The following is a 27,890-nucleotide window of genomic DNA, read 5'->3' on the forward strand; positions in this document are numbered from 1 at the left end:
TTTTCTCTGTGGCCTGTCTCATATACTTTCCTCCATAGTTCTTTTAGACCCAGTCGGGTCAAGAATCAGCCTGTTTAGTCCTAGCAGTGAAGTGGCTGTGCAGGCACTCGTCTTTCAGTCGGCACTTCCCTTGGCTTTCGGGATCTTGACCACAAAAATCATGGGGTCTTTGGCTTTGTTGCTGAATGCACGGCGTATTGCATCGACTGCTTGCTGATGAGTAACGCCCTGTAGACTCTCTCCGTCCACTGAGAGCAGCTCGTATCCTGCCTGTAGGTGCAACAAACATTATATAATAGGTAAACAAACAATATAGTCATAATCCAGGGTTTTGTTTTTTAATTGTTTTTCTATATTAAGTATGAAAACACTAAGCCTAATACAGTGGTTCCCAATCTTTTTCGGGTCGTGACCCTATTTTTACAATTTTCTGGCAACCCCAGAGACTTTTTTCCATAGTTTTTTGATCATATTTGTTATACTGTGTTACAAATTTGACCCTATATTTAAATGTACTGTATATATATTTCAAGTTCAATAAATGTTGAGCATTATACTGGTGTATTTAATTTAATTTGTAATATATACATTTATATCATATGAGAATTTCAATTGTCTTTCATAATCAATGTGGTTTTTTTAATTTAATTTAATTTTTATTTTATTATTACCAGACATTTCAGGCGACCCCATTTTATTTCCAGGCAACCCCAAGGTTGAAAAACCCTGGCCTAATATATGACATTGATTTCTCATCACTGTAATACATTCACACTAAAGCCTGTCACGAGTGGACAAGTATCCCCAATGGCACAAGGACAAGCACAATACACACACACACACACACACACACACACACACACACACACACACACAGGCCCATTTGCTGACTGTTTCCTGTAGGAATCAAGCTCAAAGTGGCAAATCTCTGGAGGCGCGAGGAGAGGAACTACCACTGATGTCATCTGCGTTTGTTAAGGATGCACCTGCCTGATGTGCTCAACCTCAGCCCGATGTTAAAAACACACCAGACACGCACAAGGCCGACGGCCATTGTTGTACTTTTCCCTTTTGCCTTCCAGTCATTGAACACAAATAGATTATTTTCGACTTTGCTTTGTCTCGACCTATTCAACCAGTCGTGACCAAAACAGATTTGTCTCCATCAAGAGAAGCTCAGATCAGTCTAGTTTTCAACAATGACCTCACACAAAGAGGAGAAATATTAATGTTAAAATGTTAGCATTCTTTGAATAATCAAGGTCAACGTTCACTGTTGTTGTGCACTATGTATATTAGCGATACATTAGCAGAGCAACACACATGTACCGCATCAATAATGAAGGTGATAGGCTACTTGAGACAGATCATCTCCATTCGACAGAGCACACCTTCTATGTTGGTCACAGACTCACTCGACATGAACCGACAGTGGCTCATAAACACAGGACAGACACTTCAGGAGGCAGCTCTAAATTTAGCAAAAGAGATATTTGGAGATGTTTTGTTTTGTTGTGATTTAGGTTTGCCATTTTTGTAAGAAACCTACTTTTATGAAATGCACGTGTGTTTGGCTCACCTTTAATGCCTCATTTGTCGATGCGGCTCCGCCGGGAAATATTTTCTCAATCTTTATCATGGGTTGAATCCTTGACTCTACACCACCGGAGATACTGATACCTAACGGAAAAAAAATAAATAGATAAATACTCTGATACAAATGCTGTTTACATGTGTTTACATAAATATTAAATTATTTCTACTGCATCACTAAATACATTAACACAGTTAGGGTAAAGGAAACCTACTCTTTGATTTAATGCACACATTTCAAGAAGTTTATCAGAGTTCACCATATTAAACACTACTTCAAATTCTGGGCCTTAGATGATGATTTAAATCCAATACTGGAAAACGTGTAATGATAATTCTGCATGTGTTTACCAAGTGACTGCTTGGCCTTGGAGATTGTCAAAGTGGCGAGTTCATACTCTTCAGACTGTGGAGTTTCCGTTCTTCTCTCTCCGTGAGCCTTTAGTGAATGTCCGTTTACCTGCTGATGACTTGCTCTACTTGCAGATGGACTTTTCACCCCCCGGGGATCAAATACGTCACCCAAAGGGGCTCTCCCTCTACGCTGTAGGGGAACACTTACGCTGACCTCAGTGTAGCCCTCCTGTCTGCCCTGTCGAGCATCTATACTGTCAGGACTCCCCTCTCTTCTCGCTCTCCCGCGGCCATTCCTTACGGGGGACCTCCCTCGCTCGGGGGCCAATTCTCCCCGGTCGCTCACTGACAACAGGGAGGCCTCGTCATACCGCGTTGACCCATTTTCTCCTCTGTACGCTGAGAGGTGAGGTCTCCACCCACGTTGGCTACTGTGTTGTGATTCTGTGAGGAGGAAACTGGGGGTGGGCGAGAGGCTGGGGGAGCGGGAACGCATGGGGGAAGCATAACCATCTACAGGGACGTCCAGCAGAGGGGTGAAGGCACGGGACGGAGGAAGATGTCCTGTCTTCTGACCAGACAATCGCAGTCTCTCCAGCTCCTCGATCATCTCACGCTCCTGCAGCGTGTCCTGGACTGGCTGGAGGTGAAATCCACCTCTGAAATCTACGCAAAAGGGAAAACTATTTGAGTTAGAAGTTTTCTTTGTAGTGATGAACTCAAAATGATAAAGTGTAAATACACCCCCAGGTTGTTGCTAATCTGCCACTAGGGGGAAATTTAAAAAATGCCTTGATTATGGGCGTTGCTCCTAGAGTAGTTAAGACACGCCCAGTCACAGCAGCCCCGCCCCCACAGCACTGCACAGTTCCACATGGAGCTGTCAATCAATGCTCACTGAGGGCTGTGACAGGAGGAAACCAGTCCCTCCTCCCATATTTTATAGGAGGGGCGGAGCCAACAGTGATCCAATAAGCAAATATCCAACATAGCAAAATTAAATTGCAATAGCTAGCGTTCAGCCCATAGAGGGCAGTCACTCTGACATTTTACAACTAAAAACTACATTACTTCATACCTAGTCATATATGAATTCAGAATAAAAAAATGATTTTAGGGTGTACTTACACACTTTAAACTTAACACACCTATTCATAAGTAAAAGGTTGATTAAGCAGCTGTGGTGTGTTTACTTCTTTAACATTGGCCTCAGGCTACTTACACCAATCAGCATCAGTGTGCTGTCATAACATTCACCCATTCACCTATTCACCTTAGACCTCAGAAAGAGACAGGACAGCAGTCGACAGCTAAGCAATAGTGATTGTATCCCAGTCACTTCTTAAAGGCTCAATGCATCAATACTCTTTGTATTGTCAACGCAGCACGTCTCCTTCCTTTATATCAGCTGCAGATGTAATACAAACCTCTGCTTGTGCACAGGCCCTGGAAACCTGAGCTTATCGCTGCTGTGTGTGTGTGTTTATGTGTGTGTGTGTGTGTGTGTGTGTGCGTGTGTGTGTTCGGTTCATGTGTGTAGGAATGCATAAATGCTCCAGGGAGATGAAAAAGGTTATCAGAGGAATGAGAGGAAGGGGGAGCATGTACCTGGGACTGGAGTGATGAGGTGACGACGAGGGGTTCCAGTGCGAGGAGAGCGCAGAGCTGGAGAGCGAGCTGCAGAAATGAAAATGAAAATTTGACACCAATCACTATGAGTTAATTCAGGCTCTTTAATGAAGACACATTTAGGATAACACTGGTTTGTAATGCTGCCTTGTCTGCAGATGATCATGGGGTTGTTTATGTGTTTTCTGAGATGATCATGGTTAATCTTCCTTAAACATTCAGCTTACTATAGTTTCTAAAATGAACTCACTCCCAGTTTACCCTGCTTCTATTTTGCCCTGCACCCATGGTTGGATGGCTGGATGGATGGATGGATGGATGGATGGATGGATGTAAAAGTGTGAACATGAATCTTACACAAGCGATTCTTCAGTACATCATATGCTTGCAGCTCAAATGGCATGACCATGCTGTCAAACTGGCCAAGCTGACTGGTCGGTATCAACATTCTGCAAGAAACACAATCAGAATCAAACTAATTCATATATTGACAAATCAACATATAATTCCACCAGATGTGTTACCTTATGTCTCTCAAAAGCAGTAGTTTTTCGGGCTTGTCCAAGATTGCCAGAAGAGGGCACACTAAATCTTCTATCACAATTTCTGACAAAAACTGAGGAAAAAAACTAGATCAGTGCAAAATAAAAATGTATTTGTGGTTACAACTTTGTCAGTTTACTAAGAGAAACTTCCGTTACACCAGTAGCTCTCAAAAAGTCATAAAAAAATGTTTCAATCTCTATAAAAGTATCATTAAAATATCAATATTAATTTCAGATTCAAAGTTTAAGGTGTGGGCTCAAGTTCCTCTAAAACAACAAACAAGGATTTAAGAGCAAACTTTTCTTGTGTTTAAAAGTAAACATAGAAAAGACAGAACGTGGTATGAAAAATGCATCATAGGAAATACACGCATTCATAAAGTTGTCTCAACAATGTATAAACAAGCAAATCACACAATGGAATTTTAGTATTAAACTCATTATCTTGCATTACCCTACAAAGTGGTGACCTAGGATTTTTATTATGTGTTCATTGGCCAATGAAGGATCAGAAGCTCCTGAAATGTGATCCTAATCTTAAATAAAGACCAATATCAATCCTCTGTCCCAACTACTGCCAGACACTTCAGTCACGTTCAGGACTCTGACTGTCTGAGAGAAATACTGTACACTTCAGCTCATGTTCAAAACAAGCACAGAGGCATGGAAGAGGTCATTGTAGGTCGTGGAACTCACACGTCGACAGTGTCTCATCACAGCAGCCACTTCATCCTGGCTGAGCAGTTTAGTCGCCATGTCCTCCACATGCTGTAAAGTCTCCAGTCTGGGCAACGGGCTCCCGGCTCGAGACTCCCTCGGAGAGCTCAAGAGCTTGAAATGGCGTCCTCGCTCCTTATCTGGGACATTTTTAGTGACAATTTTAGTTTGCATATGTATATATTCTGTTTTTATTGTGCAATGTCCTTTCTTGCACCAATGTTTTCCCTCTTTCTCTCTGTACTGTGTACAGGCCCATAGTATCTTCCATTTTTATTACGCTGTTTTATTTATCTGCTGCTGAAAAACTGCACATTTCAACTTTGTGGAACTAATAAAGGTTATCTTATCTTATTAACAGGGCAGGAAAAATAGAAGAAATCTGCACATCTTATGTAAGTGGCTGCATTTAAAATTGAAAACTAAATTAGACTGATTAAAACTGCAAAATGCAAGTGAAGATGTACAAGTTGAACTCCCTAAAACATTTTTAAAAAGCAGTTTTTATCAATAGTTTGCAACGACTATTTCCTATGTTATGGCAATTATTATATTCATCATCATATCATCAAATGTGTGTTCATGTGTACAATTTGTCATGTTTTAATACATGATGACTGCATTACTCTTTGCACTTTTGAACAGCTGAGTCATGTTAAACAGTACAGATCGTATTGTATCCACAGTGCAACTCACTGTGTCTGCTGAAGGCCCAACTCAAACTCACATGCAGATATACATGCACACACACTATCAAGGACAGATAACATTGGCGCCCAGCCTTCCTCATAATATACACGTCTTCATCATCCTCAGACGTTTCCACTGTTGGGCATCTGACCCCCTCCTTCTCCTCACCTCAGGGTGGAACTTTTTCTGTTATCTGTATAAAAGCTTAAGCTGTGAAACTGTTAGTTAGTGGGTCTTGCTTTTGCTCTACCAGGAGCCTTTTGACCATCCTTGTTGGGGGGCTGCCTTTCATTCTTACAGGATGGAAGCTTCTTTTGTACTCCTTTTTTATTTAGTTTTATAATAAATTTTTTTTTAATAAAATCATCATGCTTCGACTGGGCTCCATCATTCAACCAGAGCATAAATCATGTCTCCAAATGAGGTCAACCGCAAATTTGCCGTGACACCTATCTACAATATATTATACATTATTAGGTTATAACGATTACCCAAATGCTTATTTACAAACTGAAACATACAGTATGTGTCTGTTATTATAATGTTCTATTTATCATTGGGTGTATATTGTGACAAAATACTCAGTGCAGGAAAAATGGTATTCATCTGAAAATGAAATATGTCTCAGCTGTCACTCTCACCTTTGCCTGCGTGGTGAGACGAGGACTTAGAAGAACTTTTCTCTCTGCGGTCTTTCTTAAACAACAGGTTGACAAATGTTTTTGAGCGCTTCAAGCTGTTTTTTCTCCTGGATGAGCTCTTCTCCTCGTGCTGCTTCTTCTTCTGTTTGTCTTCTAAAAGTGGAATTAAATGTGACAAAAACACACACATTTTATAATAAACATGTTCTACATGTTTACATACATATTTTTGTCTATTTATCAATGACAATAGGGAAGCAAAAACTATACTATACTATACCATGTAACTAAAGACAACCTAAGGTCACATTAGACCTGTGCACTCTTTCTCCACTCTTTCCACTGAGCTCTATAAGACATTCACCTTATATTTGTGTGTAGCCTACTACTGAAAACATATTTGATTAATTAATGACTTATTGTGATTTACACTCTCTGCTCTAAGGCAGAGTGTTCATTTCTCTTCCAGTCGGCCCCGCTGTTCCCTGCAATAAACCTGCCATGGCTGAGAGTAACACAGTCGAACTGATGAATTGCGGCCGCACCGCCATGAGCACACCCTCATTCATTGAAAGCATTACAATAGAGTGCTCCTGCTTACATAACAAATGTCCAATCAGCCCTCAGCTCTTCAATGATCCCCCACCAGGGCCGGGAGGTAAGACAGAACAGATAAAGATAGAATGAAAAGGAAAGGCCAATAAGTCAAGAGGTCCACAGAGACTTGGATGGATATCTCTCCATATCGCTATTACTCGAAGTCTAACAAATTTACAACACGTGTGAGGCCTCCCAGATAGCAAAATTCTTCTGGTTCATATCTGGCCCAGTGGGCACACACCTGGCATGTTCATCCAATCCATACTGCATGGAATGATGGCACTTGGGCAGTCCACTCCTGTTTGCCAAAACCTGGCCACAACCAAGCCATCCCTATGCAAGATGCCAGACCAAATAGATATGGTACCTTATATATGGGCCACTTTTGGCTCACATCCAGTTTAGTCAATGCTACTTTGCCATAATTCAGCCAAAACTGGCCTGAATGGGTTTCACGCCTACTAGCCATACTTTTGCAGCATCCAATGTGGGCCAATTTTGACTCACATCTATTTTGTACGGGCTAGAAGAATGCCAAACTTGTCGGCTCGTGTGGACCACATTCAAATGCCATCAGGGCTAGGTCAACTCAACATTCGGATAAAACCATAATATGATTTATTCACCCGTAGTCCTAGTTCATATTGAAACATTCTGCCTCTGAAATGAATGTGATGCCTCCTATCTTCATCTGATTTTACAATTGGGCTGTTTCGAGGCTTTGGCATTGTTGGGTTAGGTAATAATTGCTGCTTAAGTTTAAACCCTAGAAAGCATTAACATCTAACCTAGACCGCCGAGTAGGTAAGTAAGTGACACCATCCTTGTTAAAAAAAAAAAAAACCTTTAATGCTGTGTCATTGAAAAATCATCAACATGTTGCTTGTCCAGATTTTTCAGGAAACTTTACATTCACTTTAGAGCTTCCAATGAACACAGAGTACTGTTTTTGGTTTGCAGGTGTAAACTAGAGAACCCAATGCATGTCTATATGAATGCTTTTGGAGAACAGTGAAACTGGATGGGAAAGCTTGACATGTTAGCAAGGAAGCCTCAGCATTCAACCAAAGTTTGACTGAATTTGTCAGTGTTCTTTGTAAGAAAAACAAACATCAACATTCCCCAGGGTGTCTTCATGGCTTACCTGATGCAGTGACGTGACTTTGGGATCGCCTAATTGGCTTCCTTGGTTTGCTCAGGGCCATTAGTGCTGCTGTTTTTGGAGAGTGTTTCTCTGCCTCCTTGTCTCCAGATGACAAGGTCCTTGTCCGCCTGCGTGGTAATTCCTGAGCTCCACCCATATTCAACGGTCCTTCCCCTTTGCCTCGAATGACTGTATCCTTTAGTAGCACCATCTCACCAACAGTCCGGCTGCTTCTTGAGGCAACGGGCCGATCAGGATGTGATCCGTTGGGCAAGGGGTCATCCCTGTAGTTTAGACTCCGGTGGTCCGTTTGTATGACAGTGTCAGTGATACACTCAGAGGTGCTCTGATGTTGGGTGAAATCCTCTGTGGAGATGGCAACGTCTACCATCTCAGAGCCAAATATTGGGGGGAAAAAGACTTGGGAGAGACCACTGAGGGAGCTCAAAGGGGTGCTAGAGGACAACGAGGAGGCGGAAGAGTTGGATTCTGACCCCTGAGAGGATGGAGCAGGGCGTCCATTGGCTACTGTGGAACACAAAGTATAGCCCTCAGTTTAAAATGTAATAAGTCTTATGAAACTTTCTAACTGCTATATAAAGAAACCAATCAGGCATGTGAAGTCAAACTAAGTACTTTTCTTTTCCGTCTGCTTTGTTTGGTAATAAACTTGCCTGATAATCCTCATGAACCAGATGTCTCCTTGTTTCCATTCCCAATGAAACTCTAAAATGACTTTCTATCCTAACCCACATGTCAGAACTCATAAGTGAGCTGCATTTGAGCGCACCCAGTTAATCCCTGGCTGTGTTCAGAAAAATTAAAACAAAAGAAAACTCAGAAACTATGTATTTATACAAGCTGGCAGAATGTGTTTAAAACTCTACTTGCTGTTTGTTTCCTGACAACAATTAGCATCAATGTTAAAAAAAAAAAACATATTAATACCTTAGCTAACCTAAGTGAGGCACTTAAAAAGTCATCTATGATTAACCCTCAAAGATTTCACATACGTTTGTCGAGCCAGCCGTACTCAGCCACCATCTCTTTGTATGCCGGGTACCGCCCAGCTTCCTGTTGAAATGTGAAAAGAAATATTAGAATTATTCACCAAAATATCTCATTGTCATTTTAGCAAAACGTCATGTGTGAATTACGAGCCCATACGTCTTAGAAAAGACAGTGCTCAATGGGTCAAACCAACTCCAAACTTCTAGAAGGGGACAATGACATTGTGGTGCATAATGTAAAAAATTATCTGAAATACTGTTAATAGGATATATGACCTTAATGCAGAGATTCATCAAAAAATAAAGTTAATATAAGAGGATGTATGGATGGATGGATGGATTCATGCTTAGATGGATTAAGAAGATCAGGCCACACTTTAAGAAGAGACTTAAAAAATGATGATTTAAGAAAATTAACAAAGAAATACATTTAGGATCGAATAAAAAGTAAAGGTACACATAATATGAAAAACTATCTGAAATATTGTTAATAGGATATATGACCCTACTTGAGTTTACTCAAAAAATATTTTCCTAAAGTTAATTTAAGTATCTGTAAAGTGTGTACCCTCCATTCTGAGTTATTTCAAGAGGGATGGATGCTTCAATGGAAGAATGGATGGATTAAGAAGATCAGGTCACACTTTGAAACAATTTAAGAAGAGAATTAAAAAATATATATATTAAGGAAATTAATGAATTTATGAACAAATTAATAAATAAATAAATAGATTATCATAACATTGCATAACCGCTAGAGCGGGCATGGGCTCGTCTGTAAACGGTCACATTTACAGACCTTGGAGTTGCTGTTAACTTACCAATAAATGGGAAGCAATTTGTCATCTTTGTAATAAGTGTTGACTAGGCCACTGGGAGTGAGGCCCAAGGTCAAGGCAGGCTGACTTGATAAAAGTGTATCATGTTTTTCTACAGTCAGTGCCTTCTCCTCGTCCTTCTCTCTCTGCTCTGTTTCAGGTGTCGTGAAGCTGATGATGGCAGTTCCTGATCTGTGGTTCACGGCTCAACTAGTCTGGGACACTCTGATGTTCTATCTCTCTATCCTGTTCTGTGGGTCCTCCTGTCCACTAACCCCAACCAGTCAAAGCAGATGGCTGCCACCTCTGAACCTGGTTCTGCTGGAGATTTCTTCCTGTTAAAGGGAGTTGTTTCTTTCCACTGTCGCTAAATGCTTGTTCATGTGGATCTTGTTGGGTTTTTTGCTCTCTTATTATGAATTTTATATTTTGATAAGCGCATTGAGATGACTTTGTTGTAATTTGCGCTATATAAATCAAGTTGAATCGAATTGAATTGAATTAATTAAACAATACATTTAAGGATTTAGGATCTTATAAAAAAGTACCGATAGTATACATGTTCAGACAATGTCGGGAGATTAACTGATCTTTGTAGAACATTTATCAATAAACGGACAGAAGGATGTCATAAAGTGAAGCTCTCTGTTGAACATAATCTGATCCCAGAGTGCCTTTGAATAATGAACGCTCTCCTCGGCTGTTTTTCGCACGTGGAACCTGAGATCAGTGGAGTAAAATGAGCAGCACGCAGCTACAGTAGTGAGCAAAGAGACGCACACTCAAACATAATGCTCGACCCACATGTGCACACACACACAGACACAATGGCCTTATCTAAAAACAACACACATTAAGTGGCGCAGCCTTTCACGCAGCCCCCATACAGGTAATGCAAACTAAGTATAAACGGTGCTGTGCACACTCAATGACAAAGAGCTGGTGCTGTTTAACACAGTTACATCTATTATTGTTGCAGTCATTTGTGTTTTGAAAAATCTAATTATTTAGTTAAATTACTGACACTGAAACACAAGCATCTAAATAATCATCATTATGAGTAGTTAATAAGATTCTATTCATGCTTGACGGAAGCTTCTCAGCAGTAAATTTACTAATGAAATGACTGTGCTGATAATAAAAACTTGAAGCAGCATTAAATAGGGAAAATCATATGATAACAAATAATGGCATTAAACAGGAGGGTTTACTGGCAATTTGACTGTAAGTTCATAAAAATCCATTATTGACCTGTTTTATGAAGGCTTGATTTACAAGGGATTATTTCACTGTTAAACCATTGAATGATGCACTGCAGCCACGAAAGTATTTGTATGTTAAATGTAATATTGTGCTAGTAGCATTGAATATATTTGTAGATTAATTCAACCTGCACATTTTTATTTTTTAATTATTATTTTTTAAATGCTTTATTAATCCCTAAAGGGAAATTCATGGTTTACACTATACATTTAGGGACATGTTTCTCACACACATAGGCCTGAATCACACACATGCACAAACAGGACCTGTGGACATGCATTAATGGAGAGATGTCAGAGTGGGACTGCTTTTACAAGGAAGGGAGCACACCAGAGCAGTGTTGTGGTTAGTGCCTCCCTCGAGTGCACCTCGGCAGTGCTCAAGAAGTGCCCTGGTACCTCTCTAGCTACCAGAACAACTTCTAGTTTTTGGTCCGCACCAGGACACAAAAGCAAAGCTAAATCATGCAAACATTCCATGTGTTCCAGTTGATCAATACATGTTGAAAAGATTAGAATTTACTCAGATTTAATATCTAGAACTGCTTCTTACCCTGATGGTCAACATGATGTGGGTATGGCTCTTCAAGACCTCGACCGCATTGCTGTGAGTGATGTCGTTAAAGGTGACACCGTTGGCTGCCAGGATTTGATCTCCCATTTTGATGCCGTGCTGCTCTGCGAGCCCACCTGGATCCAACCTGGAGAGAAAAGTAAAGAAAGGAAAAATATAATAATACATATGGACTTTAATTTTTTTTTAAATTATTTGTTGTTATTGTAGTTTCAAAATGCACACAACAAAGTCATCCAATTCAATATAAGACAAGAAAAAAAAAGAAAAAACATCAACTTCAAATCAGATTTTGATGGGTTATTAAATTGCAAAAAGAGCTTTGGTTCTTTTATGCTCAAGGACAGATTAAAATTTGTTTAACAATGTGCAAAATCTGTGCCACTGTAGGCTACTATCCAAACTATTCTCCATATTGTACATCTGAGGGCTACGCTAAGGGAGAAACATTAGCATAAAAATCCCCAATTTAGACAGCTGTGTGTGTTCGTACTTGGAAACATAAATTCCCAGGCCGAACTCTTTGCCTCCTCTGATGTTGAAGCCCAGGCAGTAGTCATCTGAGGTGGTGAAGAGATGCACAATCCTGCGTAGAGCGCTGTCCGAGCTAGTCTCGGACGGTGTTCGGCCGCTTTCCTCCACCACCATCCGCCGGTGAATCAGATCCACCCTATGCTCACACACACATACACAGAAAAACCTCTCTTCACAGTGCTTTTCCTTTATCCATTGGCTTTATCAGGCCTGCAGGATCAGTTAATGAAATAACAATAAAGGTCAAGGCAGTAATCTATCAACTGCTGCCACATGACACAGGGATAGTAAATCCCAACAGTAAGATAATCAGTCTGAACTACATTAAAGTAAAAGACCAAGAGCTACAGTATATGGGAAGGTCAGTGTTAATTTTTCTTTGGCATTAGAACAGGTGTGTCCAAACTCTGTTTGTAAGAAGAATCTCATTAGCAGGATTTCTGCAGAGCAGTACGATAACAGTGTTATAGGTCCAGATGTAAAACCTGCAGGATTGTGGTCCCCCACCTGCAGCCTGAAGTAAAACAAAGAGCTTAAATGTCACATAAATGAGCCAATATTATGAATGTCTAAATCATTGGTGTTAAACATATGGCACGGGGCCAAAACCAGCCCTTTGTGGCCTCCAATCTGGCCTGTGGGTAATTGGAAGAATGAGAGAGAACACAATGCTAGCAATTATTCAACAAAAGTGATTACTATTCCGTGCACGGAGGTTCATATTGTTTTGGTAAGAGAAACAAACATAACACAAAAACAAAGCCTCAGAACTGAATAATGCACCTCGCCTGACCAACCTTAAGTAATGTATTTAATGTATTTTCTATTCATGTTATACATTACGAAACCGAGCGAAAACTGAACCTAATCATTTCCCCAGACGTAGAAATGTTTGGAAATGTTTGAATTTTAACAAAACTACATTTTATACATTTCATAGAGCCATGATTACATGTTTTGTTCCTTTTGTAGATCCACTGTAAAGGAAATAATAAAAAAAACTTTATAGATTTCATAATGTTTTGTTATATGTTGAAATATAGTTGAATAATTCGTAAACATTGCTAGAATTTCCTTTTACTTATTTCTACTAAAACAAAGGGGAAACTGGTTCGGTAGAGTTTATATTGAGCTGTATGTGGTCCCTAAACATAAATGAGTTTGACACTCAGATGTGTATTCCTACTGACACACACTGTTTACCACCTCACCATGTGGTCTTCTCCTTTGAGTAACGGATGCCGGGGATCTTGCCCACCCGTCTAACTACCATCCTCAGCCTGTTGTTTCCTGTCAGAACCTTCACAGCGCTGCTCATGGTGATGCTCTCCAGGCTGACCCCGTTCACCTCCACCAGCTTATCACCCACCGTCAGCCCGGCCTGCGCTGCACACACAGCTGGAACTCAGCATGGCGTCAAAACATCACATGCCACAAACAGAGGAACACGTACACAGGTGCCAACACTGCAATCTAAAGACACAAACACAGGATGACAAAACAAAACAACAGTATACAGGCGTACTTTCTAACCTGCAGAGCTGTCGTCCTCCACCTTGCTGACAAACACTCCGAGTCCGTGCTCAGAACCTCCTCGGACACTAAAGCCCAGACGTCCATCTGGACTCTTATCCACCGTCACTGTGTGCATGTCTTCACTGTCATCTCCTCCTACGAACACACACAAAATATATCAGCAAAGCAAATTAAAAAGACTATATCTGTTACAGGAAACTTTGGCAAACCTTCTGAATAATGGTCTGTTTCTTTATTGGCTTTATGTTATAATACATTTGCTGGGTTTAATACATGGGAGCTTTTCTGCCCCTGTGTCCTCTGGCTTTCAGTATAGTATTCCTTTGACAATCTAAACATATGGATATACTGTACATATCTTATAACATTGTGAAAAAGTTGTCTTGTCATTGTCCCTGTGAGTGAACGATGACCTGTTTATCGTGTAACCCAGGGGTCACCAACGCGGTGCCCGCGGGCACCAGGTCGCCCGTAAGGACCAGATGAGTCGCCCGCTGGCCTGTTCTAAAAATAGCTCAAATAGCAGCACTTACCAGTGAGCTTTTATATATATAGATTTATTTATTTAGCTATTCTTGTTTAAATCACACTTACATGTAACTTAGAAATGACAATACATATATATAAACACTTAAAATGTAAAGTGTTTTTTGTGTTTAATACATACTTGCCAACCCTCCCGATTTTCTCCTGATTTCTGCCCGACATTGTCCGGGCGGACCCTCCTTCACTGAGCGTCGTTTCCAGCCGGACAATAATAACGATTACACCGCATAAGAAGAGGAAGAAGACTCTTCTTCCTCTTCTTATGCGAGGTTGATTATTTTTATTTCAAGCATACATTGCATAGATTGATGGATAATTTATGCAATGTATACCTTTTTTGTTTAATTTTATGTTATTTATTTTATTTATTCTACTACTACCACCATTTACCATTTGCACGGGTACTGTGGAATTTGTTCTTTACTTTATATGTGTTTTTCAAATAAAAGAACACTGTGAAATTGAATTATTTCATTTTCTCTTTAAAAAGCAAACTACCCCCCCCCCCCCACCGCTCTTTTGAAAATCTCCCTAATTATTATTTATTTATTAATCAGTACCCAAGAAGTAGCTCTTGGTTTCAAAAAGGTTGGTGACCCCTGGTGTAACCCGTCTTTTGTCCTGAGTAAACTGGATTAAGCTCCTGCAACCTGTTACCCTGATGTGAGCTAATCTGGAATAGGATTATGGGATGTTTATTAGGATTATGTAATGATTTCATGTAATAGACGCAGACTGGCTGTTGAGATAAATTTTTCCTGAATAAACAAAACGTCAACTTAATATAATGATTTAACTTTCAGTGTTTCCTTATCTTGGTGTTTCTAAACCTGTTTGAGCAATTGGAGATCAATGGATGTGAAACTACTGTTTGTTTGTTTTTTGCCCCTATCTGTATCAACTGAGGAAGAAACTTTGGTAAATTCATAAAACCATTGTAAAACATTCAAGAGTTGAACAAGAAAATGATTGGTGTTTCTATAAAACCAAATAAAGGATGTTTTTGTACTGATAATTTATTTATATTTTGTAAAAAATTAATAAATAAAAAAAACAAGCCAGTAAATGTATCTAGACTGCAGATAATATTTACGTTGCAAGATATGAGCACTAATATTTACGCTCCGGATTTGGTTTTAAGAAGATAAATTGGTTCCCTCGGTCAAAAACGTAGCCCAACACCCTGAGGATTCATCTGCTGCTGATCACATTGCATGTGATGTTATGGGATCTGATGATGGTTGCCATGCGTTGCCCTCACCCTCAACAGGTGCGTTGATGAGAATGACCCTGCCCATCGGCGAGGACGATCTGTGTCTGTGGCGTCGCTGTTTCTTAAGCATGTAGCGAGTGGTACTGTGGGAACCCCCATTCTGACCTCCATTGGTAAAGTGGGGGTGCCCCCCACCATTTGTCATCTCCCTCCAGTCAGACGAGAGCATGGAGTGAGCCATAGTGTCTCTCTGGAAGAGCTTTCTTCAGGCATCCAGGCAGGAGGCTGATCGACAGGAGGGAAGACGTGAAGCCACTTGTGGTTGGAAACTTAAAACACAGCAGATAGCATCTCAGATCTGTCACTGTTAATGTTTAAAATAAACAAATCATGATGAAACAAACTTGTCCACTTGATCCTTTACAAGAGTTTAAAAAAAAAAAAACATCTCCATGAGTTGATGGTGGAGTTGTTCTTATCTTGGGTTGACGACTTGACCTCCAGTCTTTTCGAAGTATTGCCTGGTTGATGGTGTCCACTGGTCTCTGAACTGTCTCTGGTGACGGGCTGGACATGTGTGCTCAGGAGTCAGCCGTGCCTGGTGATTCCCCTGGGTCATGTTTAATTGAAAGGTTACTCAGGTGGAGTCATGTGGTCTCACAACATGTAGGTTAGACAATAAAACTGTGCTGAGAGACAGTTCAGCCCTGCAAGACGGAAGAAAAATAAACTACACATGCAAACAAAACCAATCAGTGAGCTATTACAGACAATGGCCTGACAACAAAGAGATGTAATAATTATAACAGTAGCCTACAACATTTACAGTCAATAACCACGGAAAGCTTCAAAACTTTAAAAACATAAAGATGTTTGCCAAATAAAGCCAACTATTATGGTTTGATTGAGACGTTTACCTGCTGCAAAGAGCTGAGAACACCTTCACTGACTCCCTCCAAGTGTTAAAGTCTCTCATTTGTTCTTCATGTGACTATTGTGTCTTTAGTGGTGTAATCCTCTTATATAAGCCTGTGCAGCTGTGCAGGACAAGACACGATTAAGTGGACTAATTATTCAACTAATAAAATGACACCTGTACAAGCTTAAAAAGGCATGTTGACGGTCGTGAGTTCATAGTGTTTTAATGGGTAATTCAGGAAAAAAGTTAAGTGGGCCAGTTAAGCTCATTATTGAGTAAACATCACCACCTAGTGGCAGCTACAGATAATTGGAATACAAATTATAAATATGAATAACATTAGTTTTATTTAAATTTATAAACACATTTAATTTCACTTAAGTATTGCAGTGACCGTAGGAAATATGTATTGCTATAGAAAAGTGAGCGGGTAAGTATCTTTTTCATGGCTGGCCAAATGAGGTTGTTTGATGGGGGTCGTCGTCACTGTAGAGGTAGGACCAATGTTCCAATAATCTAACTGATGACAACATCACTGGAGACTGGAACATAGGGATGACATCATCACTGTGGAGACCTAGGACTGTCACTGAGTCCGTCGACACCTCTTAGCACTGCTTTTAAGAGGTGTCCTAGCTCTACAGCGAGGCATGGGGGTGGGGCTTCAAAAAAAAAAAAATCTGACATTGCACACCATTGAATCAAGCAGCAGCCATGTTGAAATTCTCAGCTCTGTCTGCCCCTGAACTGCAGAGATGTTTGAGCTACAGACACACAGAGAGATTCCTTGCTTTATAGATAGATTAATCGCAAATTGAATTTTAAATCAAAGTCTAGAACTGTGCTACCTTTCATTAGGTGATTAATTCCACAATGTTATGGGATTGTTATAATGAGACAGTTCGAGACAAATGTAAAATCTGTTCTCCCTTTTAAGGTCAGAGACAAATTACACAGACAACAGACTCCAAGTGTTCATAAACATTTCTCCAACAAATTGTATTAGCTGTGTGCTAGTGTCCTCTGTTTACCGCCTGTTGCCATATTTAAAGCTATTGTTAAGTAAGGTTAGTGTGTGTTTGAACCAATCACGTGCTGTTTGCCTCCCACGCACAACGCGGTTTTTCCATTGACTCACACCGACACCGCCCAGAGTGCTGCGTTCAAGGACGCTTCAGAAAGGTCTAGCTTCCAAACAGACAGACTTTCATGCGCTTTAAAAAAAAAACACGGCGTTTCTGTTTTCCTAAAAAAAAACATCTCGCTTACATTACATCATTTTCACTTAGTTGGTGCTTTTTTAAAAAAAAAATTTTAAAAATTAGATTTGCCTCTTTTAGATTTTAATTTGCACGTTCTCTCTGAATTTGTACCTAATGGATACTATGATGACTGCCGGAGGATGCCCTGCCCAAAATGAAAATCATATCCATGGGATTAAATTTCCAAATAAACATGCAAAAAATGTGACGGGATCATTTTTGTAATAAAGACGTTTTTGTGTACTGCTACTATTTTCAACACTATGTACCAAGTGTTGAATTCTAAGAACTGAATAAACAGCCACAATATGTGTTTTGAATGAATTATCATTCAAAGTGTAAATAAGAATGGTAACAGTGTGTGTCAGTAGAATGCTCGTATCTCGTAATTATGACTTTCTATCTCATAATATTTACATCTTATCTTATAATTATGACTTCACTAAATCATAATGATGACTTTTTATCTCATAATGATGACTTTGCTCATTCATAACTACGACTTTACTAATTCACAATTTTTTGGCGTAAAAAAGCTTTTGTGTATGTATTATGATGTGGTTTAGAGATTATATGCATTTCAAGGTGAAGGAATGAGAATTTCCGATACTTTGTGGAGTCATTGAACGAGTCATCGGTCCACCTAGCGGTACAGTGATATTGAGAGGTCACACATTTGAATCAGTCAAAGGAAACACAGCAGGTACGTCTTAATAATGGTACATATCAGTAATATATACACTTCAAGCTGCGGCCCGAATAACTGAGCCTTTTCTCTGACATTATTTGTGCCCTTGCAGTTTTTAGTGGAGTGCTAGCATAGGTGTTAGCTTGTAACTCTAAAATGAACTGACGGTAGTAAGTTGTATTGATGACATTATATGACATTAATGGCTTTGTTCATTCATATACCTTTGTGTGTGTGAGAAGTGGTGACAATGAATGCGTAGCAGTTATTTTCTATTCCATTGCGTTGGGTTATGTATTGTAGAGACACCACATAGCATCATAGGCTACTAGGGTTAGCCAGTGTTTCGAATAAACCTGTAATCATGATTCATTGGGAGTAACTTCCGGTTAGGTTCATGTTTGCGCGTGTCATCGGTGGTTTTCTATTTAAATGAGACAGTGTTGCTGTCGTTGTTTTACAGGTACATACATTAATTGCATTTTGTATTATTTTCGACTGAGTCAGTCAGAAACAGTTATCTAGCAGGCCGCTCAATATTGTGATTTTTATTTATTTAATTTTATTTCACTTAATATAAACTTGTGTTTCCACTGCTTTAGTAGAAAATGTGTTCAGGGCACTAAACGTATCTCAATGTTAAATAAAATTGTTGTTAAAAATGTTAATCAATGTTAAATAAAATTTCAATTAATTCTAGTCAGTCGCCAGATAGCATTGTAACCAATGACTCCATAACACCAGTGGCTTGTTTAAATTGCCCAACATGAAGTCATACCTGTCAAACCTGTGTTCTCCAGCTTCAGTGTTATCTTATTTTGATATCTTTCTTTCCATTCTGATGTATTTCCAAAACGTAAAAAATGTATCCCAATTCTCACACCATTCACACACAGTGGTCACACCTTGCATCCAAATGATTAAAGCAGATCCCTCAATCTGCATTGTGAAGGTGTCAAAACCATTATTAATGATGTACAGAGCTGTTAAACCAGAATTTGTGTCACTGTCCAAATATGTAGGTGTATGTATGTATTTATCAGTATTAACAACAAAAACAAAACAAGAAATAGCAATAGGGTGGAACACTTTTGTGCTCAGATTGTGTGTTTATGATCTTATTTTGAGCTTTTCTTTGGATCTTTTAAATGTTCTAAGCTCTAGTACAGTGCCCGTCAGAAGTATGTATTCATATAGTGGGAGGGGCATAAGTAGAGTTGTCAAATATTGCCAAATGAATATGTGTTTGTACAAAGAGGTGTACATACTCTGTACTCTGTAGTGTTTTAAAGGGGTTTATTTGTGGGTGCAAAGTAAAAATTTCCCTGGTTTAATTCCATGGGACATGTGCATGATGAATGTTTGTTGTTTTTAATTTTTATATTTTTTCTGTAATGTATGTTTTTATGTGTATTTTTGTATCTTTCTGTTGTTCTTTTTGTGCATTTTTTTGTATAATTATTGTTTATTGTTTCCTTTGTAGTGTAATTCTGGAGCCATTTTGTGTATTTTTGTATCTTTTTTGGTGTCATTTTTGTGCATTTCTGTTGTCATTTTGTGTATTTTTTGTATGTCATAACTTCCAAACAAACTGTCAAACAAACATTAAAATAAACATTTTGAAATGGCCAAATTACTCCAAAATAACAGATGCACACACTCTGGGTATTTGGAAGCCATTGTTTCAGGTCGAACAGAGACCGCGCCAGGGAGGTATTTGCTCAACAAATGCACAAGCATACAGAACTTTCTTGCTTTTATAGGTAGATACTGGTAATGGTGCATTCTTTTGCACATTATAATAATATACTGTGGCTGGGTTTCTGTGGTGCACTAGTACAACAGATGCATTAGCAGATTATAACAGGTTCAGTGAGCTACGTAAAATTCTGTTATAATCCATCCAGCCATTTTTTAAAATTTTTTTTTTTTTAAATCCTCACAATTTCACCCACTAAGCTTTCTGATCTATATTTAATTTACCACTTCAGAAAGAAAAACCATTATAGAAAATGCATTTATTTGATGGTTGAAATGAGTAATTGCAAATAAAAAACTATACATATGCAACAAATATGATCTGATTTCAATAGATCTATATTTAAATAGGAAACCAATGCTGTTTTTTCTTTTTTTTTTTTTTTTTCCAAGAGGTAATCAAACTGACTACTGATTTAATCTAAACATTAACTTTTATTTTGGAAAATACACAGTTGTGCATGCAGTATGATCTCATTTTAGAGTTTGGATTATTTGTGTGTGTTTTTAGAGGATGGTTGAACTGAATTAGTGTAGTGTTGGAGGAGGGGCACATTTTATGAGGATCAGAGTTGAGGATTAAATGTTTAATCAGTCTGATTTCACCTGCATGGCTGGTATTTGGCCGCCTTATTTATATGGGAATATCTGGTCAGTTTTGTCACTTGGTTTGGGTTCAGAAAAAAAAGGTTATTTTCTCTGTAGTTGTCAACAGTATTTATCTTTTCTTGGTAGTTTTAGTTAAATGATACCCATGTGGATGTCTTGTAGAATCTCCTTTTAACTATTCTCTATTGGCTATTTAATTTAGTCTCAATTCTGAATATGTCAGATACTAATTAATTCCGATATCTGTCTTTTCCCAGGATGTCTGGAGAACTATCCCTCAACATAAACATCAAGGAGCCCAGATGGGATCAAGGCACATTTATGGGCCGTGCCCAGCATTTCTTTATGGTCACGGACCCCAGAAACGTCCTGCTGTCCTCCGAGACTCTGGAAGAAGCCCGTGGGATTGTGGAGAACTACAGGTACTGAAACACATAAGCGGATGGAAATCAAACATGAGTCTCAAGTAGGGCTGGGCGGTATACCGGTTCATTCCGAATACCAGTATATATTTTCGTTATGATATGAATTTTTAATATACCACCGTACCGGTGTATTCAATTACACAACTTTCGGAATGCTACGCTGCACCGGGTTTCAGACCGAACCCTTTTCAACGTTGTACTTCTAAATTGGAAGGTAAATAGTAGCGCTCTGGTGTTAGTTGCAGTGTAAATGGGTAATAAAGGCACAATTGAAAGCTCTGAAGCTGCATGTGAGCATGTGCCTTCCTGCGCTTGCCTCTGCTACAGTTAGCTTAGCAGTTCGGCAGTAATACACAGAAAAAGAGAGTAAAGGATCGCAATTTGTAATTCCTATAATGCCGAAATAAGTCCTGGTGGAGCTCCAAACAAAACGCTACCTTATTCACCATAAGAAACCACCACACCACTGAGTATGCAGCAATTTAAGCTAGAAATCAAGCTAATGCTAAGCAAGCGTGGCAAAGAGCCATCGGGCTGCTGTTGCAAACTAGTTTAGAATTATTCCACAATATTCACTCATCATGACAGTAAAATAGAGTATCCTCAGTTAATCTACTGCAGTAATTCCTCTCTCAACCAGTAGAAAATGCTGTGAACACCTGATTATGCATGAAAAAAACTGTTAGAATTTAGAAAAATACCGTGATATAAATTTTTGGTCAACAGCCCAGCCCTAGTCTCAAGTCAATACAAGAAAATAAGGCAATACTGATGGGTGTGTGACTGTGTAGATGTATGTTATGTTTCTATGTTGTAAGACTTCTACACTCGTTTCTTTTACTCAGAGCTGGGATTGTGAAGCCTGGCCTGTCAGAGGACGAGCTTTGGAAGGCCAAGTACGTCTATGACTCCGCCTTCCACCCAGACACCGGGGAGAAGATGTTTGTGATTGGCCGGATGTCGGCGCAGGTGCCGATGAACATGACCATCACAGGCTGCATGCTCACCTTTTACAGGTACAGCAGAGACATTTACGACACACTTCACGACACTGAAATGAGAATTAGTTGGATAAAGTCACGCGCCTGTGATACTGTAAGTCATCTTTGATACAGCAATGCAAAAATATAGAAATAATAATCCCAGCATGATGGATGGAAAATAATTTTCAAATGTCACCCTCACAGTGCTGTGATCATGTGATTAACTCATCATGAACAAAGCATGCAATAATCAAAAATAGATGAGTTATGCAAACGTGATGTAACTGTTTTATTTACACGGTAATGACCTTTAAACTCCTAGAAAGTAGAGTGATTTTGTATCAATGCATTATTAGAGCCCTATAAGTTCCATGTTAACAGAATTATTAACAAAATCACTGAATAGACCAATACAAATGGAATCCAGACAGAATAATCTATGTCAGTACAGCTTTATATCAACCTTTTAATTGTATCTTACACGTGCTTTTAAGTTACATTTTTATCTTGACAAACCTTTTAGTTTGATTATGGTTTTTTTTTATTATTTATTTTGTTTCCTCACAGAAGTTGAAAACTAAGAGTTTCTGAAAAAAATGATAAAAAATATTTCTTAAAAAAACAGAATTTAAAAAAATTGTATTGAAAACATGGAATATGGGAAAAAAATAAAAAGGATTTTATAGGGCCCAACATTATTTTAGCAAGTCAATAACCATGTGTGTATCTTAATAATTCATGTTTCCTGAGACAATATTTGCACTTGAAAAAATGCTGACTCCACAGCTCTCTGCTATAATGCAGTTATTCCATGTTTCCACTTGGAGGCAGCAAAGTTACACAATATATATATTTTTTTACCTCGGGTACAATTATGCATTTATACCCTGGGTTATAATACACCATTACCAAAGGAAAATATTACACTATCGTTTTGTTGTTATGTGGTCAAGCTGAGTCAGTATTTAACTGCTATTTTCTTGTTTATTAGTGATCTAAAAATAAAATGTGCCGTGTCACTCCTTCAATCTTATCTCTGTCAACATTTTTGTAGGACAACACCGGCAGTGGTGTTCTGGCAGTGGGTCAACCAGTCCTTTAACGCTGTCGTCAACTACACCAACCGCAGTGGAGACGCTCCCATCACCGTGAAGTAGGGAGGACTTCTCACCTACACTTCCACTGTAGTTCATTCCTGTCCCAGCTCTAAACTAGTGTCTGTGAGGAGGCAGTGGGAGCTGCTCTTCTCTCCTGTGCAGCGGTATTTGGCTCCACTGTTAAGCATGCTCAGCCTCATGTCACCCTAAAGTCATCCTAACATAATTTTTATTCACTAAAAAAACACGCTTTCGCTGATTATTTTTCATCAGTTTAAGAATCTAATCTTAGCAATTATCAAGTATTGCAGAAGTGCATTATTTGCTTGAAGCTTTGATACGTGGTTTTTATCCAACTACCTTTTTGAAGAAAAAACCCTCTGTAAATGCGTCTAGCATGTACTCAGTATCTTCTACTTTTACATAATCATACACAGCGAAGTTTACACTGAGCTTTTGTGCGACAGTTCTTCAATGTGATGAAACATGAAAATTGTCTTTGTAATTGTGTAATGTGTGTGTTCCCACAGCCAGCTGGGTGCTGCTTATGTCAGTGCTACAACTGGAGCTGTCGTCACTGCCTTGAGTCTGAAGTCTCTTGCAAAGGTAGAACTCATGCTTCACTCACACACAAAGTTCAGTCTCTGATGAATTATTTTCTTCATCTGCAGCGTCTCCCTCCTATTATCAGCCGCTTTGTCCCTTTTGCTGCAGTGGCTGCTGCCAACTGCATCAACATTCCCTTTATGAGACAAAGGTAATAGTTCCACAATGGTCTTTTATTCAATGTATCCTAAGCAACAACGTGTTTGTTCCATGAATATTGTTGTTGTTGTTCCTGTTAGGGAGCTGAAATACGGTATCCCTGTGACTGATGAGAACGGTAACCGGTTGGGAGAGTCTCCAAATGCTGCCAAACAGGCCATCATACAGGTGGTGGTGTCCAGGATTGGCATGGCCGTACCTGCTATGGGTAATAGAAACGTTGTTGTTTCACTCTCACTTTGCACTTTGAGACCATAAACCTTTTGTGTATCCATGTGTAGTATTCATCTGACTTCCTCTGAGATTATTCTCCTACTGACGGTGTCTGAAGTGGACAATCTTAAGTTTTGTTGTTGCTTTTTTATTATTAAAGCCTCACTCCTGTTATCTGTGTGCTTGTTTAAAATCCACAGCTTTCCCTCCAGTTATAATGAACGCTCTGGAGAAAAGAGCGTTCATGAAGGTAAGCAGACAACATTTTTGTGTGTGTGTGACGTGAATGGGTGTGTTGGGTGTGGGCTTTTGTTGTTTTAGACAGTTAGAATCATTCTGGTTACTAAGTTGTCACACATAAGCTTCGTGTTTGTCAGTGGGCAGTTTTGTTAGAGCCAGATATATAACAATTATTCATGGTTTCTTTTTGTGTTTAATACTATAATTATATTATCTATACTAATAATCCTGTTAATAAAATATATCTTCAGTCAGACCAACTTTTGTCAAAGCTGTTTTCAGGACAAGGACAAACAGTTGTCTTTCATATTTCATGAGATGTCTCACTCTATTTTTTACTTGTTCTTGTTCTACATCCCCTGTTTTGATTATTTGTTAAATATTTTTTACTTTGTGTCGTTCTACCTCACCTTTGTTAAATTCATTAAATGTTCCTTTTTTTAAAATGAGACTTGTACCATTTATCATTATCATAGTGTAATTTTTGTGATGTAAATTGAGGGAGCAAAAGTAGTATCAGCTCAAGAAAATCTGTATCGGTCATCGGCTCAGGCTGATGGAAAAAAATGGTATTGACATCGGCCCTAAAAAACCCATATCGGTGATCCCTAATATATAAACATAACATATATACAGTATAAACACTAGGGCTGCCGACTTTGGTCATTTGGTGGATGTCGCCGTCGTCAACTAAGATTTTCATTGGTCGACCAGCAATAGTATCAGTTTCAATACTGTTTAAAAAAAATGCAATGCACACATATAGGTGATAAGGATTAAATATCAAATATATATTATTTTTGGCCTAAACATGATTCTCTGTCCAGCAACAGCTGTGTTAGTGAGTGCTGGCTGCAAAAAAAGAAAGAAAAACAGTGTTGTGCTTCAGCTGTCACTGCACAGTGCGCTGTCCTCAGAACAGAGAGGGAACAAATTAAGACAGGCTTGAAGCACAAGCATCCACTATTGAATCAGTCCTCCTTCTGCACAAGAACATGGATTATCCTTATATTTGATACTATGTTTGACGTTCATTTGTTTCCTTGTGCGCTGATCAGATGTTGACATTATCAATAAAAGCAGGCTTATCACTAAAACAAACATAAATATGTCATTTGTATGAGGGAAAAAATAGGTTTTAATTGTCGGTTTCAGTTCGGACACGGATATAAATAGATAATGTCTGTCGGACCTGTAGGTTTCACGTTTCCTTTGTTGTGTTCTGGTCAAAGCTTGAATAAGGTTCATATCATAAATGGTCTGTGTTTAAAAGCAAATCAGCACCACAAAAATATTTATCTCTCTTTTTCTTTCTCCTCATCCTCCTCTGCACCTGCTCATTTATTCTCTGTTTTTCTTATTTATTTTTTTGGTCGCTACATGTATCACTACATGTGCTATAGTCTTGGTCGACCAACCATTTCCTTGGTTGACCACAGCACTGATAGACACACACACACATTTATGCACAGCATCTGTTTATACTACATTGTACTACTATTCTACATTACAGCAATAAGCAGTTTAATCCATGAATCATTGATTCACTGAAAAATAAATAATAATCAATAAAATTATTACACGATTAGGATAAAAATGTTTTGCCTACTCCATAATGTAATAATGAAAGTTATTACACAAGTTTTTATGTTTTGGGCTCAGCATCTTGTTACATTATGGACCAGATGTAACATTTTGGGGTTTTTTTTAATTACATTTTGGGCTCAGCACTTTTGTTGCATCATTGACTAGTTATTACATTTCAGGTTTTATAATATATATATATCTATATAACAAACGTTGTTACATATCATCTCTAATATACTGTCAGAAATACCAATCTATGATCTTTCTGTATTCCTGTAGCGGTTCCCGATCCTAAACGCTCCGGTCCAGGTTGGCCTCGTTGGTCTGTGGTACGCAGAATTCACTTAAAATAATATTTATCCTTCATTGTTAAATATTATCCATTATTTTTTTTCTCACATTGAACACATCTAAAACATGTGTTTCTGTTTCAGTCTGGTGTTTGCTACTCCTTTGTGCTGCGCCCTCTTCCCTCAGAAAAGGTACAATGAGCCACTTCGACACGTCACACATCAGTAATAATCAGCTCTAATACAGTGTGGTAATAATCATTCATTGGATGACCATCTTTCTGCAGCTCCATGAGCTTGAGTGGTCTGGAGGCTGATCTTCAGGAGAGAATACGGCAGAGCAGCCCCGACACCACTACCGTCTATTTCAACAAGGGCCTGTAGGAGGCAAAACACAACACACACACATCCACGGTTTGTGGGCACACTTAGGAGAAAACAGAGAGAATAATTATGCATGTTTTTTCTTTTTTTTTTAAAAAAAATATAAATCAACAAACACAGCTGCTGAAGATATGAATTGGAGAGATGTTAAAAACAAATGACTGAAAAACTGGACCCCCCCCCCCTTAAAAAAAAAAACTGAAATCATGACGCAGTTTACTTTCAATGGATTGTTTGTGTGTCCAGTTTAATACTAAGGCTTGTGCTTGTAAATGCTCCTGAATGTAGGGATATATTTCCTGCCTTTTACAACTGTTACATAATCAGAGATAAAAAAAAAACTGATGAAGTTAGACTTTCTTTTTACTCATAAATCTCTTGGCCAATAGCTGTAAACACTCCGATTCTCATTACTGTTCTGTTTCCTGTTATTGTTGAGTACAGTGTGTCCCACTGATGTACTGAACCCAGTCCTTTTTGTTGCTAAACCAGTTACTAGTGCAAAACCTTTTTAAAGCACATAAATTAATCGACACTATTGAGTATTGTTGTTGTGGGACCTGTTTTGAATGGAATGGTTTTGTTGTGTGGAGTGGTGGTGTTTTAGTTTTTTTGTGTTAGGGCTGAACGATATGGACAAAATTTCATATCTCGATTTTCATGCCAGATATCTCGATATCGATACGATATGATATGACAACGGGTTCGATGAAAACCAGGCATTTTTCAGAAAAATAAAAACATCATAATACAAAAAAATGTGGAAAGTGCAGTTTTATTTTTAAAAACTCACTACCAGTCATCAACATTAAGATAAATTATGAAAAAATAAATTAAAAATCAAACATTTTACTGCAGCTCTGCTTTAACAATAAATAACAAATGCAACAGCTGGTGGAACATTGAAAGTGCATTGAAGTGCAACAGCATTTATATTCTTCAAAAGATCACATAACTGTATACAGAAAATGCATTTGCTACTAACAGAACAGAGGTAGTTACAGGCAGCACAACTTCTACAGATTCTTTGCCAAATAGATGTACAAAATAATTAATTATTATATTACAACAGCTAAATAACCACATAATAATGCAGATTGTTTCCTCTCTCTCACACACACACACACACGCACACACACGCACACACACACACACACACACACAGAAACACACACACCTCTTTCTGTCTGAAAGTAATTAAAAAATAAAAATAAACATAGCAAAACGTACCTATTGCCAGGTGTAGCCTGTGTCCAAAGCACTG

At 38.7% G+C, this 27,890-nt stretch overlaps 2 protein-coding genes across 5 annotated transcripts; one reads left to right on the top strand and one right to left on the bottom strand.

Moving 5' to 3' along the window:
• pdzd7a (PDZ domain containing 7a) lies at window positions 1–19,241 on the bottom strand. Of its 4 annotated transcripts, none has more exons than XM_028468070.1 (16): window positions 19,054–19,241; window positions 15,455–16,016; window positions 13,645–13,782; window positions 13,323–13,497; window positions 12,071–12,247; window positions 11,557–11,704; window positions 8,927–8,987; window positions 7,914–8,441; window positions 6,170–6,322; window positions 4,818–4,978; window positions 4,101–4,192; window positions 3,934–4,025; window positions 3,556–3,624; window positions 1,945–2,613; window positions 1,580–1,680; window positions 1–270 (listed from the first exon to the last, which is right to left on the bottom strand). In XM_028468070.1, exons 2-16 carry the CDS (start codon window positions 15,645–15,647, stop codon window positions 115–117), a joined length of 2,913 nt encoding a protein of 970 aa, XP_028323871.1. In that variant the 5' UTR covers window positions 15,648–16,016; window positions 19,054–19,241; the 3' UTR covers window positions 1–114. The 4 variants fall into 4 exon arrangements, with proteins under 4 accessions (XP_028323871.1, XP_028323869.1, XP_028323870.1 ...); XM_028468068.1 differs by having other exon boundaries at window positions 4,779–4,978; XM_028468069.1 differs by lacking the exon at window positions 19,054–19,241 and adding an exon at window positions 16,324–16,885 and having other exon boundaries at window positions 4,779–4,978.
• On the top strand, window positions 18,205–26,909 carry LOC114476504 (sideroflexin-1-like). The gene is made up of 11 exons (XM_028468087.1): window positions 18,205–18,290; window positions 20,900–21,064; window positions 21,913–22,083; window positions 23,105–23,203; window positions 23,678–23,753; window positions 23,819–23,904; window positions 23,993–24,120; window positions 24,326–24,375; window positions 26,232–26,281; window positions 26,387–26,434; window positions 26,530–26,909. The coding sequence occupies exons 2-11, from the start codon at window positions 20,901–20,903 to the stop codon at window positions 26,624–26,626; spliced, it is 969 nt and encodes a 322-aa protein (XP_028323888.1). The 5' UTR covers window positions 18,205–18,290; window position 20,900; the 3' UTR covers window positions 26,627–26,909.
• The last annotated feature ends 981 nt before the right edge of the window (window positions 26,910–27,890 follow it).

This window comes from Gouania willdenowi, chromosome 15, assembly GCF_900634775.1.
Source record: "Gouania willdenowi chromosome 15, fGouWil2.1, whole genome shotgun sequence".
NCBI classification, from domain to species: Eukaryota; Metazoa; Chordata; class Actinopteri; order Blenniiformes; family Gobiesocidae; genus Gouania; species Gouania willdenowi.

Coding starts and splice junctions, on each gene's coding strand:
- pdzd7a (XM_028468068.1), bottom strand. CDS start 15,647: ATGGCTCACTCCATGCTCTCGTCTGACTGGAGGGAGATGACAAATGGT. Junction 8,988..11,556: donor ACATCATGTTGACCATCAGG/GTAAGAAGCAGT, acceptor ACATTTCAACAG/GAAGCTGGGCGGTACCCGGC. Junction 6,323..7,913: donor AAGTCACGTCACTGCATCAG/GTAAGCCATGAA, acceptor TTCCACTTTTAG/AAGACAAACAGAAGAAGAAG.
- LOC114476504 (XM_028468087.1), top strand. CDS start 20,901: ATGTCTGGAGAACTATCCCTCAACATAAACATCAAGGAGCCCAGATGG. Junction 23,204..23,677: donor GACGCTCCCATCACCGTGAA/GTAGGGAGGACT, acceptor GTGTTCCCACAG/CCAGCTGGGTGCTGCTTATG. Junction 26,435..26,529: donor GCCCTCTTCCCTCAGAAAAG/GTACAATGAGCC, acceptor ATCTTTCTGCAG/CTCCATGAGCTTGAGTGGTC.